Genomic DNA, 15,123 nt, shown 5'->3' on the forward strand with positions numbered 1-15,123 from the left:
AAAACGTAACTTAATTATGTGTGTGTTTCTCTCTCCTCTCTTGTATTTCATAATTTCCCCATATATGGGAAAGGTGATAGAAAAATGTAAAATTTTGTCAAAGATAATTCAGGAAAGGAGACTAAATCAGAAAGACGTAAAATTAAGAATATGGGAAGCCTATTGTTGTCTTCAATGTTTCATAATTAGCAGTCTGAATCATCTAGGCAAGCTAGTCTCTTTTGTGACAAAAATAACTCACTATTAAGGCAATACATGTGCAAAATTTCATTGTTCTAGCTAATGTGCTTCTGGAGGAGTATACATTTCGGTGGATGTTACTCTATTCCATTTATTTCCCTGAAATAGCCTGTTTTACTTTCCTCCATATACTAAAATGAATTTGCTAAGGATGGTGATCTGTCTTTAGGGCATAAAGAAGCTGCAATTCTACATTGCATGTTTCTGGTCACCAATCATGAAGGACCATAAGCATACATAATATGTAAAGAGAAAAGATGGAAAGAAGTTTTAGCATTTATCTGAATGTTTTGTACAAATTTTTCTTTGTGGAGGTACTCTGACCTGGATGGACATCATCGTCACACAGTATACGATGGGACTCTACCTCATCCATTTGCAATAACAATTTTTGAAGACACAATATATTGGACTGATTGGAACACAAGGACAGTTGAAAAAGGAAATAAATATGATGGATCAGAAAGGACTGTTCTTGTGAATACCACGCACAGACCATTTGACATCCATGTTTACCATCCATACAGACAGCCATTTGGTGAGAAAACAGAATTAGATTTGCATTTAGAGGGTCAGGTGTTATTTCGGGACTAGTCCTTTGTAAAGGACTCTGAGTGCACTCAACTTTTGCCTTTACTGAGTGGAATAAAATGCACAGAGTAAGTGTAGGCATCTAGTTTACATTTATAAATTGCCCTTTCTTTGAAAAGCAATAATTGCTATTGCATAATTTTAAATTAGTTTCTAAAACATCATGGCTTGATAGCATAGATTTTGTGTACATGAAATTACATATATTTCTCTCATGAAATGCCTACTTATCTAGGTTTGGTTCTCAACCTCTTTCATTTAATGTTTCAAAACAGTATTAGAGGAATCTACCATAGATTGAAACCTTTGTGTTCTGGAATTTATGAAGTATGGTAATATTTTTCTTCTATTTTACCAGTTAATAATCCCTGTGGCACAAATAATGGTGGTTGTTCCCATCTTTGCCTAATAAAAGCTGGTGGTCAGGGGTTTTCCTGTGAATGTCCCGATAACTTCATGGTCATACAGTTTGGCAATACAGCCCACTGCCTTCCAATGTGCTCTAGCACCCAGTTTCTCTGTGCGGACACTGAGAGGTAAGTCCACTGCTCACCATTGCTTTTTCCATGTGTTTTTAAGGATATATTTTACAGTTTAGTCTGTTCAAAAGGGCAGGAAATTAGGGCTTCCTTCTGTTCTCATTATGAATTTGTGACATGCTTGCAGAGAGAAAACCAGGAAAATACAGGAAGACAGGCTTTCATTTTGGCTGGTTCCTTAAGTAGTACTTTTTTACTTTTCTTTCTGTTGTAGGCATTGCGGATGTAGCAAAGTTTGGGTTGTTAGAAGCATGTACCTCCAGAAATCATTTCTTGTTGAATTCTCAAACCTGGAATTTTATTTTATTTTTTTTAAACATCTTTTACAATGTATCTGTTTCTTCCAAATATATACTGTCTTCCAGTGGCCCAGGAAAGCCACTTAGCTGACGTGAGGGCACATTTCTAGCCCCTTTGACTGAGACAACAGTGGAGGGAGAGGAATGGTGATATAAGAGCTCTTGTACTGATGTGTCACCCTGGAGCCTATGAGGCAGGTGTGCTTATTGGGTTGCCTTTTGAAGCAGTGTTATAATGATAGTCCATAGTGAAATTTTTTCTGCTAGAGTTTGGATGAATAATTGAAATATTACCTCATTAAATGATTGATCTAAAAAATATCAGAGAGGATTACCAGAAATAAACATAAAAGTTAAATCTTTATTATTTTATGTCAACTTCCTTCTAGAGGTCCACCGATATCATCTGTTTATCATCTGTTTCTGGTGACACTATTCTGGTATATTTTATTAGCATTTGACAGACGAAATAGAAGACATAAAATTCAAGATGTTTTGGATGTTTCAAGAAATATCACTAAGACAAGGCTGTCTTTTGTGCTGCAAAAGGATGGTTGTACATCTGTAAAGCCATATCCTCAACAAAGAACATACTGTTTTCTCTTTGTAGGTGTATTCCCATCTGGTGGAAATGTGATGGACAGAGGGACTGTCGAGATGGCTCTGATGAGCCCCCAACCTGTCCGCACCGGTACTGTCCTGTGGGGCAGTTCCAGTGTAATGATGGGAACTGCACAAGTTCGCATTTCTTATGCAACACCCAGCCGGATTGCCATGACCGATCAGACGAAGATCCTGTACTTTGTGGTATGTTCCAACAAACAAATTAAGCTGTTTTGCCAGTATAAAACATGTAATCAGCATATAAATTTCATAATCACTATCCCTTTTTCAAAGATAAAAAGGTGAGATAGACAGATGCAGTCTTCTATAATCTTGCACCTGCTGGAGCAATTCACCTCTGTGCAAGCAGGGTAAAGGAGAGAAAAAATGTACTATATCAAAACATAAACAGTTTCTATGCCTCCAAGACAGATTTGCACTGAGGTAAATTACCATCTGAGGTATAAAATATTAGAAACAAGACTCACTTTGTTTTGCTCTGAGTAAAGGCATGGTGATTATAAAGAATCTAGGGCTTCCTAATGCCCAGGTCAGTCTAATTTTCCCTCTTTTCTACTTTGTGTGATGGGACAAAATTATTACATCCCTCTGCATTGCACAAAATCCAGTTCATGTGGGAAGATTTGTTTTGGAGAGCGGTTTGTGATAGCTGTCTTATAGAAATGTAGCAGAATTATGCTTGTGGAATAATGTTAGCTCCTTGAAAATCTATGCTATTCCACATACTTATGTCTAATTTGAAAAGCATATCCTTCCTTCTCTTTTTGTAAATAATGTAGTTCTGGCAGTTGCAAGCAAGTAATATAAAACAAGGGGAAAGCAGTTTGATTATATAACTGATAGTGTCATTGCTTTCCATTCCAGTGTGGTTCTAAGAATGACAGAATTAAATGAAATGTCAATTTTAACTGAGTTTCAAATAGGTAATATTTGAAGTGTGCCACAAGGGAATTTAAAAGTAGAAGTATGGCAGCTGTGTAATGCTGGGTACTGTGGCAAGCACATTTCTCTCTGTGCACCTCAATAAAAAATCCTGAGAGAGAGAAATGTGCTTGCCACAGGGTACAGCATAACATACTGGGTACAATAAAAATCAGTTTAGGTCTATGTAATTCCTTTTACTTGTTATCCCGTGCATAGTAACAAAATCCTTTGGTCTAGAATGTCAATGGAAATTGTAATATGCTGTTTTCTCTTGAACAATTTGGCAGCATCTGTAAAAGAAATTAGTAGAGTGGAGTATGGCAAGAAATTCTGGAAGCAGAGATAAGTTTTGACTTCTGTTTTCAGAGCTACCCCAGTTTGCCAGCACTGCTGATACCACCTTTCAGTGGTTTGCCCTTTGAGAATAGAGGCTATATTTTTGTAGGTTGTGCAGCTGATATTAGCATGATCTTCTCCTATGTTTTCTGTCATGTTCATTCGTAGAGAAATAGGCTCATCAGGCAATACACACCTAAGCTGATAGCATGGCCAGAGGCAAAATGCCTCTTAGCCCCTCTGTGGAATATTGAATGCTGGGTTTACTTCCCTCTGCTTTAGAAGAAGGTAGTATATGTCTTGCTCCTAGAAAACTGTAGAGCCTTAGTGAGCTTGGCTGAAAAAACCTGGGGAAAATGTGACATGTGATGGTAGAAATGTGTACCTTAACTGCTTTAACTGGGCAAGTATATGTGACATTTTAAATTTCTTTCTGGCTTTGTTTTTAACTGTTGATGTAAGCATAAGGGCTCAATTGATATAACAGCAGCAGATAATTTCTGTAAGTTTCAGTATCCTAACAGTTGATCTGTATTCTTTCAGCTAATCACCAGTGTGAAACTCATCAGTGGCAGTGTGCCAACAAACGATGTATTCCAGAAGCCTGGCAGTGCGATAGAGAGGATGACTGTGGTGACAACTCGGATGAAGACAGTGCTCACTGTGCCAGTAGAACCTGTCCCCCAGGCCAATTTAAATGTGACAATGGCCGCTGTATCCCACAGTCCTGGAAGTGTGATGTGGATGATGATTGTGGTGATAACTCTGACGAGCCATTCCACGAATGCAGTAAGCATACAGCTGTAGTAAAATGCCTACATTAAAGTGCACTAAAAGCAGGTTGAACCACATAATTTAATTTTCCTGAGATTGAAAGTTTATTGGAAAGGAGTATTTTCTGCAAGCTAATTGCATTCATCTAGTAAAGAGTGTTAGAAAACATAGAGACTCTGTGATAATTTACTAGTTACTTATTCTTATACTTATTAGTTACTTATTCTTGAAGAAGAGAAAGCCTATTTATGCCAGCCAGATTATCAGAAACTGGCAGCATCTCACTCTGACTTTCTCGATGCTAGGATTTTCCTATATGGTGTAGCATGTCTCTCTGAACAAATGGGCATCTTCAAAAACTTGTGACACCTGAGGACAAGCTGCCTCCTCTGGCTTCCACATTTGGGGCTATTGCCTGTGTCACCAGCTCTGAATAGTTTAGGGGAAAACACAATGGGTGTGATTTGATCTTGTGATGGATTTGTAGCATATGCAGAATACAAGCAGCATAGATTGGAAAAGATAGTAAAATCAGATACATTTAATGTTTTCTCTTTTACAACACTAAAATTATCCGATAGCTCTTTTTAGTTTAAAATAATTGACTGTAAGTCATAAAAGGTTAGGAGAGGAAGAAAAGCAAGGAGGACAGTTAATGGCTAAGTAACACAATTAATTTTGACAACTGCCTCTTTCAGTGGGACCTGCTTATCGATGTGACAATCACACACAATTCAGCTGTAGAACCAACTACCGTTGTGTACCATCGTGGGCAGTGTGCAATGGCAATGATGACTGTAGAGACAACAGTGATGAGCAAGGCTGTGGTAAGTTTGGAGAAGGTCATTTCAACGTAACTTTGTGCCTAGAATATTTCTTCAGTTTGCAAACACCCAGATTTTCTGAAAGCCCTCATTAATACTGTACCTGGCAAAGACTATGCTAATGTGTGCTGTTTTGTTGGTGAACTATCTACACTTCAGAGGAGATGACTTGCAGCCCTTCTGGAGATTTCCGCTGTGACAATCATCGATGTATCCCACTGCGGTGGAAGTGTGATGGAGATAATGACTGTGGAGATAACTCTGATGAGCATAACTGCAGTGAGTTCTTATTTTGTTCATAATTATATGGTCTCACTTTTGACTTAAATATCCTTCTATTTTTTATGAGAACAAGGCAGCTCTCAAATGCAACCCTTCTTTGTTTTATAAGGTAGTCTCTCTCTTATTTGTTGTAATACCACACTGATATCACAAGGATGCATTCTGGTTACATAAAAACACTAATCCATCCAGTCATCACAATAACACCAATTCCTGTTTTCCACTGAGAAGTGACATTTGAATTTTATCCTGTGTGTAAATGTATAGTCTCTTAAACAATAATAGTGGATTTTTTTTCTCTTACTTGAATTAAAAACTTCTGTATAATTCTGTGTTGAAACAAAGTCTGCAGTGATTTTCCTTTTTTCTGTGTCAAGAGGGACATGGAATATCTACCATATTTAAAGAGTACTTGCGGGTAATGATTTTTCAACATCATTTAATTTTTAAGATTTTACCTCTGCCCACATTACTTTTGTCTGGTTCAATGAGACAGACGTGGATGTTTAACTGTATATCTGGGAAACTTTTCTTATTTCTACATTGATTTTTAATGAAGGTCCTCGTGAGTGCACAGAAAGCGAATACCGTTGTGACAATCTGCGCTGCATTCCTTCCCGGTGGATCTGCGACCACGATGATGACTGTGAAGACAATTCAGATGAACGTGACTGTGGTGTGTATTACCTGAATGCTACCTCTTACTTGTTCACACTGTTGTTTCTAATGTGATAAATTATTCTGCAAAATAGTCTTTTATTGGAAGCATCTTTAAATAAGTAATGTTCACCCTGTCACGTTAGTCCACTCCACCAAAAGTAGAGAATACCACAGTTTTAGTAGTCTGGGATTTTCCAGTGTTTTTAGAAGTTTTTAGCATTTTTAGATGTTTTTCTCAAAACATAAAAAAATTCTCTGTCTTTGAATAAGAAGACATTTCAACAGTTACTTCTGAATCTTTTCAGAGCTGAGAACCTGCCACCCAGGTTATTTCCAGTGTGATAGTGGACACTGCGTTGCAGAGCGCTTCAAATGTGATGGAAATGCAGACTGCCTTGATTTCTCTGATGAAGCAACTTGTCGTGAGTTATAAGTTTTGCAATTGGTGCTCATTGTGCTCACTTTCAGAAAGATTTGCACTTTTCCCTATTTTTAAGTGAGATGACACCTCAGAGACGTAGAATTCTGCAATGCTCAGTGATTTTAGTAAAAATTCAGGATAAGCATAATATTTTGAATAGTTTTTTAATATAATAATGGGTTGCGATCTCTTATACTGATTGTAAACACATTCTTAAGGGTAGGAAATGCATCTGTTTACCAAGTCCAGGAGAAGATACACATGCGATTGAATTAAAATTTTTCACTATCCCATAAGCACTGCAAGAACCAAACTGTTTCAGTTGTACCAAATGCTAACAAGGTTTGTAATGAGATTGTTTTCTATAATACTCAAAGTAGTGTAAAGTGTCCTAAAGTATCAGTGAACCCAAGGAAATAATATACTTTTCCATTTCTGTTTTCCTTTGGTATATTGATCTACTGTGAAACAAATCTCTGTAGATTGCCTGGATCTACAGCTGCAGCTGTTTACCCAGAAAGTATTGTTCCCAATTGGAATGAAAATATTTCCTCTGTGCTCTATCTGCATTGACTGACATCGGCTTTTAGGGTGATTGTGTTGGTTCTGACTTACATGTTTCCATGGTCTTAGGCATCAGTACTTGGGAGAATTATTTTCTCTTCATGTTGGTATCAGGGCAATTCTGCACATCTTGCCATGTATTTAATTTTAACACCTGTGCTTTAAGTAAGAAAGGGCATCTGCACAGTACTATCTTTATTTTTCTGATGGTTACCACATCCTGCGACATACATAGCAGCAGTTGTCTTTCAGAACCTCAGTTATAAAACAATTGACTGTTCTTAAATGGAGAATAAAACATATGAGAAGCCGTTGAAGGGCAAGGGTGTGGTTTATTTATGTAGGGTGGTAGAATAATATTTTTGGTTTTTCTTTGGTTTAGTTAAGTTCCTTTCACAGTTTTTCAGAATATGAATGGGGGTTTTTTGCTGTATCAACATGACTCCTTTTGAGATTACATATCTTATGTGCTTCTTCAATCATTCCTGTTTGGTGCCAGTGAGGTTAATTATCTTTTTTATTGAACTAGATTTGTCAATAACAAATTCAGGTAGCATTTGTTAAATTAATTTGTTTATTTTCAAAAGCTTGTCTAACATAAATTGTTTCACTCTTCATTTAAACATGAATTAATTACTTGTAGCAGTGAAGAAGTCTTCAGTCCTTGCAGCCTGTTGTTGCTGTATGTCTTTGAAGCACCTCATACAGTATCTCCTATTATGGAGATAAGTGTTTTTAAAAATAATATGGGGTTGGACCGAATATTTTTCATGAAAATATAAAATTTTTATTGTAACTGAAAATGTCATAATTTTCTTTTTTTTCAGCAACACGGTATCCTAATGGTACGTACTGTCCACCCATGCTGTTTGAATGCAAAAACCATGTCTGTATTCAGCCATACTGGAAATGTGATGGGGATAATGATTGTGGAGATGACTCTGATGAAGAACTTCACCTTTGCTGTAAGGGAGAGGAATTATATTAAAATGAACAATATGCTTAATCTCTACATATAATAGATCAATTAGAAAATAAATTGAAATTATTTGGGATGAATTCTAAGAATTTTGCTTTACATGCAAGTTCACTTCATTCTGTGACAGTATTTCTCACTGCTTTGCAGATGTTTGTATATGTGGTTATGAAAGTAGAGAGAAGCATATCAGAGAGATAAGGTCACTATTTCACATTTTTCAAGTTGGTTATTAAAAATAAGAATGTCAGTTTAAAATAAAAGATTAATTCAGATAATGCATATTGTCACAGGTGCTGAACTTTCAAAGCTGTTAGTGTTGTCAGGACATCTTTGTAAATACGACTGAGAAGTCCTGACTTGAGGTCTAATAATTAGGTGTTGGAGGTGCTACTTAAATTGGTTTTGTCAGTTATGTACTTGAATAACATATTGGATTTCCAGTCAATTTTCTTCATAAACAAACAGAAACCTCAGTTTTATATGTTATTAGAGAACTTGTCTGTGGCCAAAGGTGAGGTACTGTGTTCTGATAAAAAAAATGTGTAATGTCCTAACATACAGTCACCAAAATATGCAGAAAATACTTTTTTGTCTGAATGCCTCCTCACCTTTTGAAATATACAAAACATATAAAATATTCCAAGAGAAAAGTGATATGAATAATTTGTGACCCAATGGCCTAAGTATCAAAGTGTGACTGATTGACCCCTGTGCTTTTAGTGGATATTGCTTGTGAATCTCCATTCCGTTTCCGGTGTGAAAACAATCGCTGTGTATACAGTCATGAGCTGTGCAACCAGGAGGATGACTGTGGAGATGGAAGTGACGAGAAAGAGGAGCACTGTACGTTTACAAAAATTGACCATCAAATACAGTAATTTTGATGTGCTTGATATTTAATAATACCAAAGGGATGTCAAAGTTAACCTTAGATAATGACAGCAAGAGCTCACTGTGAAATAATTTTAACTATGGTTATTAGAACTACATATTTATAGCTTTCTGTACAAGTAGCAAAAATGGGCAAACATTTGTCTGAAAAGTAAAGAGCATGATTTTCAAAACAATACTAGATTTTATTATAAGCACTAGCTACATATTTGCTCATCTTATTATGATCTCTACCTAAAAGGAGGAAGAGGAAAGAGTTTGGCTGTATCGTAAAATTGGGTTGGGATGGCTAGCTGGGACTTTTAAAATAAACAAATGGTAATACTTCCTGAAGTTGTGGCACTGTTAAGCACATATTAACAGTCTTGATATTTAGGCCCAGACCCTGCAGCAACTCTGTTAATATTCAGTAGGTTTTTGCCCTCAGATATCTTACCTAGTTCTCGCTGACTGTGCTGTACATTTTAAAGTGTAATCATATTTTTGGTTGCTTAATGATTTTATTTGCTGGCTTTATTGTACAGTATTCTAAATGTTAATAGTTTACTAATATCTCTATAATTTCTTGAAATCTGCACTAGGTGTATTAAATGTATAATTAAAGGATATTATTAAGTTTGCACTATTAAAAGGAAAGTTTAGTCAACTATTAACACGAAGAATTTTCCTTCTGTCTTTTTTATAAAACAGCAGGACTTCTTTCAGTTCATGGAGATGTGACTAGAAATCAGGATGTTACATGCTGGTTATGGTTTTAATTTTACACAGACTTCCAAAGTAGTCTTGCTGCTGTTTTACTAGATGGCATCAGCTTCCCCATTAGCAATGGGGAATAGGGTTGTCTGTTAGTATTTCATAGTTTAAACTGTGACAGAGGAATATTTCTCTTCTTGATTGTAGGTAGAGAGCCAACACCAAGACCTTGTAAAGCTGAAGAATTCAAGTGCAGCAATGGAAATTGCATTCCCCTACATTATGTCTGTGACAATTACGATGACTGTGGAGACCATTTTGATGAAATAGGCTGCAGTAAGTAATAATATCAATAAAATACAAAATTACAATGCTGTTGAAATAGGTATTTCTGAAACTGAAAGCAATGAATGTTTTTTTCTTGAATACCATACTAAGAAGTATTGTTTTTTAAGTAGCCTGTGTGAATTTCCTTATTGTTTTTTAATAAGCCTGTTCTAGGATTATTTAGTTAGCAAGGGTGATATTTACTGTTTTAATTCTTTCATTATTTTAATTTATTTTGTTTTAGTTATCTTCTGTTTTCATTTTTTTGTACATGTCTTCCAAAAACATATAGATGTGCTACTTAGAAACATGCTTAGTGGGTCTTGGTGGTGTTTGGTTTATAGTACAACCTGATGATCTTAAAGACCTTTTCCAGCTTGAATGATTCCATCATTCCATGAAATTCAGTGCTCTGAACACAATCTTTTTTAGGCTTAGAGTATTTATGCATCACAAATACAAAAGGATTTGATCTTGTTTTGAAATAGTTTTTGTTACAGAGGCAAGAACATCCATCTATTTCAACTGTAATTGCAATAGACCAGCCTGTGGAGTTATTCATGGGCAGACTCTGAACTGATTATGTTGCTCTAGCCCTGTTAAAAACAAAAGTATATTGAGATACTTCTATTTTCCTTTTTACAGACATGATCACAGAATTTTCTAAGCACCACTAGTCCTTTGCCTGTTGGCCCTCTCAAATCCTCCATACACCTTTTATGATCTACTTATTATATATTTACTAGCATCCATTTAAATGTAAAATCTTTGAGTTGAACTTTGAGATTAGAGGTATTCTATGAATCTCAAAAAAGCCAAAAACAAACCCCTAACTTTTTATGTCAATATATAGAGAGCTGCAGAGTGGTAACATGAGCATACACTTGTAATTTCAATTTGTCAGGCTGTGGTGGCATCAAGTGAAAGTGTGCCAAATGCTACACTGGTGATTTGCAATCCAGCAAACCTCCAAAACACAAATAACTTGGAAGCCTGTAGTGTAGTCCATTTTGAAGCAGCTGATTTCTCTGTTTGAATTGCCATCCCACTGATCTTTAGGCAATATAGCCCAATGCAATGACTCGATGAAAATATCAAAGTATAAAAAGGCAATGAAGCAGTGTGAAACAGACACCTCTGGTGTCTGTATTTGGCTCTTTGGGGATAAATGTGAATACAGATCAGATGGTAACATTTGGAACCTTTCCAACACCAAATACCTGCTATAATGAAAGTGGAATATTTGTGTGTGTATGTGTACAATGAATTTATGCTTCTACATGTATATGAAATTGAGCTGCTTAAACTTAATTTAATCATCACTGGAATGTGTATGTAAAAAGGAGATAATCACCTTAATGTAAAGTTTTTGCCATACATCTGTATCTTTTCCTTATGATCTTCCAATAAGCTTACTATTTATCTTTTCTGCTTATATAACAGATTTGCATTTGTACTCAAGTATTTTATGCATATATAGAATATATATGAACCAATAGAATTCTATATGTACTTTCAGACATGTATAATTTTCATTATCTGTTACAGACTGACTATTATCCCTGATTTGGCTTTTCCATTATAGAAATGTTTTAAAGGGCAGTGCCTTCTTTACAATTACCTGTACGGACTGCAGTAGGCTTTAGATTTGGTTTGGCATGAACTAAATATCATCTTCTCTCTAGATTCCAGATGTTAATAATGTAGGGCCTGTGTTATGCATGATATCAATTGAGAATATTTATTCTTCAGCTGATAAGAAAGCACTGGATAAAAATGAGACCTGTTGGCAAAGTTAGGCATTAGATTAAAATCTCTTAAATTCTGCAGTTGCTACAAATTGGTGGTAATTTAGAATGTAACTTCTGTTAAGGAAGGTGTGCTTTAATGATTATGGCTCTTTTCTTGACTGTCTTCACTAACTGACAGCTCTCTTAACCAGTGGTTACCATTGTCTCCTAATTTTAATCAGAAAAGAAAGGAAAGCAAACTAACTTCATCTATTTGAAAACTATTTTTAATTGTAACAATAATCAAAATGATTATGCATCCCCCTTATCACTCCACTTTTTGGTTATAATTGTATAATTTGCTTTCTTTCTTTCTTTTTCTTTCTTTCAGATCCTGGAACAGAGCGAACTTGTGCAGAAAACATCTGTGAACATAACTGTACCAATCTGAATGAAGGAGGCTTTATCTGTTCCTGTAGGCCAGGGTACAAGGCCAGTGAAACTAATCGCAACTCCTGTGAAGGTATTTTTAATCTTATAAATGTTGTCTCGCCGATAAGTGTTCAGTGACCTATCACTTCATCGTTCTAATGTGATCACTCATTTTCATATTCTAACAGGATTTTTATACATTTATCAGATGCTTCCTAAAATGTTCTGCTACTGAATCATGTTTTCTAACAATGTATGCCTCATTCAACAAAAAATTGGCTCCACGGTTAAGACTTCTTTTAAGCTTTTTGTGGCTGTAGATATTTTTGTTTTACAGCACATAGGTTTTGTCATATCTTTGCAATCTGAGGGATAGAAATGTGATTGTTTTCTTTTTTCCTTATTGAAAACAAACTTACTGCAGGTAATACTCTTCTTCTGTTCTGTTCTCAAACAGACCTACAGTAAAGGTGTGTTGTGCCATATTTTTGCCCTGAATTTTATGCAGATAAAATGTGGTGAGATAAAATGTGCCACCTCCCTGGGCAACCTACTCTGATGCCTGACCACCCTAAGAGTGAAAGTTTTTTTCCTAATATCTAATCTGAATTTCCCCTGTCTCATCTTAGGGCTATTTCCTCAGCTCCTCTCACTGCAGGCAGCGCAAAAGAGACTGGCCCCCACCTCACTACAGCCTCCCTTCAGGGAATTGTATAGAGTGATGAGGTCACCCCTGAGACTCCTAAAGACTAAAGAAAGAAATCAAGTTTTAGGAATCTTTTCTCTTCTTATATCTAGATATCAATGAGTGTGAGATCTTTGGAACATGCACGCAGGACTGCAAGAATTCCAAAGGAAGCTATGAATGTTTCTGTGCAGATGGCTTCAAGTCTGTGGGTGATCAACAAGGGAAACAGTGTGCAGCTGATGGTATGTTAACTAATAGCGAGATTGACGGCAACCTGTAAAGAGCAAATGCAATATAGCAACTTAATGAATGTAATCCTCTCTTTGATAAGAAGAGGATAATGAAAGCCAAACCTTATTCTGTAAGATAATACTATCTGTGTATTCCACCTATTCCATAATTAGGAATGAAAATGCTCATCTCTGTTTTCGATTGTAAACATTAGAAACGATACCTTGTTTTGTATGCCTGCCTTCATTTCTCCTGAAATTTTCTGCAAACAAAAACCTATCATCAGAAGGAAATTAATGTTGCCTGTTCCTGAAGTTTAGATTTTTTTTTCAGCAAAATAATGCATCAGAAAAAAGTTGCATTAAACTGGCATAAATCAAAGGCAGTTTGATGACAGGTTGCCATTCATTGTTCATGGACTGATGCACACAAACAGAAGGACTTTGGCCAGTGTTTCAGATCAGTCATTGACTTTTTATCATACCTCAGTGCAGTGACTACCATGTGTGGCAGTCCTTGAATAGGCAGAGTTGACTCAGAAAATAATAGTAATAGATCATTAATAATAAAAATAAAGAGGTGAAGAAAATAGAAAAAAGTGACAATGGAGCGGTGTTATATAAAAACCAAAAGCAGTACTCTATCTAGAAAAGTAGTTACATTTTAGCAGCTTTAAGAGCTAAATGATAGAAATATGGTATGCCTAGTCAAATGTTAAAATCTTCAGAACAGAATGCCTGTGACCAAACCTACATGCTACTGGAGGTTTTGAAAGCTAAAAATTATTTGTAATATGAAAAATGCTACAAGAAAATGATGTCTCCAGGTTACCCATCCAGGGGCCTAGTTCAGCAAATATTTACTGCTGAGTGTTAGGCTGAAAACGCAAAGGACAGTTACACTTCAGTTTCTGCCTGGCTGCCTTTTTGTGCCTGTGTCAGAAATCCAGTTCTTTGATACCCTTCTTCACAGGCTTTGTTCAGGAAGCATCTAGACACACGAAGTGTTGAAGGCTAAGTGATAGAAGATAATATAATTGTAGCTGGTAACAAAGAAATTTGTTGTGACTAAGTTCTATTTCTATAGAATAGAACTCTCACCTGCTTTGTCGTACAATATCACAGCCCTCATAAATGAGGGCCTGATGGGATGTTATCAGGCTTACCCAAAATTAAACTGTGGCCATAAGAACATTAATCTGAATATGGGGACATTAGAATTCACAAACTTTAAGGTAGAACTTGGACATGTCATGGGTTAAGGGATTGGCAATTTATTTGTATTTTCAAAATTGTTTGCTGTACTTCAAGGGGGAAAGTGGAACCGCATTGTATAGTGGCATTCTGTTTTTGAGATGTGGTGATATGCCAACAATGTAATGTTCAAGAATTTTTAAGGAATTATAAGACCTCTGTGCAAGGTCTATGGTGAAAGGGATAATACTACCCTCAGTGGTAAACATTTCAATTTTTATGAATTTTGGAAAGCCATGAAATTTGAATAGCTCTGAAGCTTTAGAAGAGGCCCTAGATTCCCTCTGATTCTTGTACAGATACAACATGTGAAAATACCATTTAGTTTTAATTAGAAATTACTTTCATCTGTTTTTTCTAAAATGAGAAATGCATGAAAATAAATTCATGATTGTTTCCCAGGTAATCCTCCATTGTTACTGCTGCCAGATAATGTGCGGATTCGAAGGTACAATATCTCATCAGAGCAGTACTCTGACTATATTGATAACCAGGAGCGTATCCAAGCTCTGGATTATGACTGGGACCCTGAAGGGATAGGCTTGAGTGAGTATGCTGATACTCAGCCATGCAATGGTTGGTTTAAAAAGATGCATTTCTGCAGCATGGGTGTTTAATTTACACTAGAAAGCAAAATCAAATTAGGTCAACTGGCCAGGTCTCTGTTGAATGTGCCCCTCCCCTCTACTCATTCTCCAGCATCACTGTGGTTTCTTTTAATGCTTTAATTCTGTTTAGCTGGATTTTGATCTGGTTTTCCTTTCATTTTAGTGTGAATTTAGCTGTAGAATTGTGGCTCTTCAGGATTATGCTGCAATAGA

General features: G+C 36.1%; 1 protein-coding gene across 1 annotated transcript in view; it reads left to right on the top strand.

Annotated features, from left to right (window-relative positions):
* LRP2 (LDL receptor related protein 2) overlaps nucleotides 1–15,123 on the top strand; it is a 115,082-nt gene that overhangs the window by 84,867 nt on the left and 15,092 nt on the right. Inside the window, exons 53-66 of the mRNA XM_053947443.1 lie at nucleotides 555–778; nucleotides 1,190–1,367; nucleotides 2,280–2,476; nucleotides 4,097–4,342; nucleotides 5,026–5,154; nucleotides 5,311–5,430; nucleotides 5,993–6,109; nucleotides 6,399–6,515; nucleotides 7,906–8,043; nucleotides 8,778–8,900; nucleotides 9,849–9,977; nucleotides 12,090–12,221; nucleotides 12,929–13,060; nucleotides 14,705–14,848. Coding sequence (XP_053803418.1) covers nucleotides 555–778; nucleotides 1,190–1,367; nucleotides 2,280–2,476; nucleotides 4,097–4,342; nucleotides 5,026–5,154; nucleotides 5,311–5,430; nucleotides 5,993–6,109; nucleotides 6,399–6,515; nucleotides 7,906–8,043; nucleotides 8,778–8,900; nucleotides 9,849–9,977; nucleotides 12,090–12,221; nucleotides 12,929–13,060; nucleotides 14,705–14,848 — 2,126 coding nt within the window. The remainder of the gene's footprint in view (nucleotides 1–554; nucleotides 779–1,189; nucleotides 1,368–2,279; nucleotides 2,477–4,096; nucleotides 4,343–5,025; nucleotides 5,155–5,310; nucleotides 5,431–5,992; nucleotides 6,110–6,398; nucleotides 6,516–7,905; nucleotides 8,044–8,777; nucleotides 8,901–9,848; nucleotides 9,978–12,089; nucleotides 12,222–12,928; nucleotides 13,061–14,704; nucleotides 14,849–15,123) is intronic.

Source organism: Vidua chalybeata, chromosome 7 (assembly GCF_026979565.1).
Source record: "Vidua chalybeata isolate OUT-0048 chromosome 7, bVidCha1 merged haplotype, whole genome shotgun sequence".
Lineage (NCBI taxonomy): Eukaryota > Metazoa > Chordata > Aves > Passeriformes > Viduidae > Vidua > Vidua chalybeata.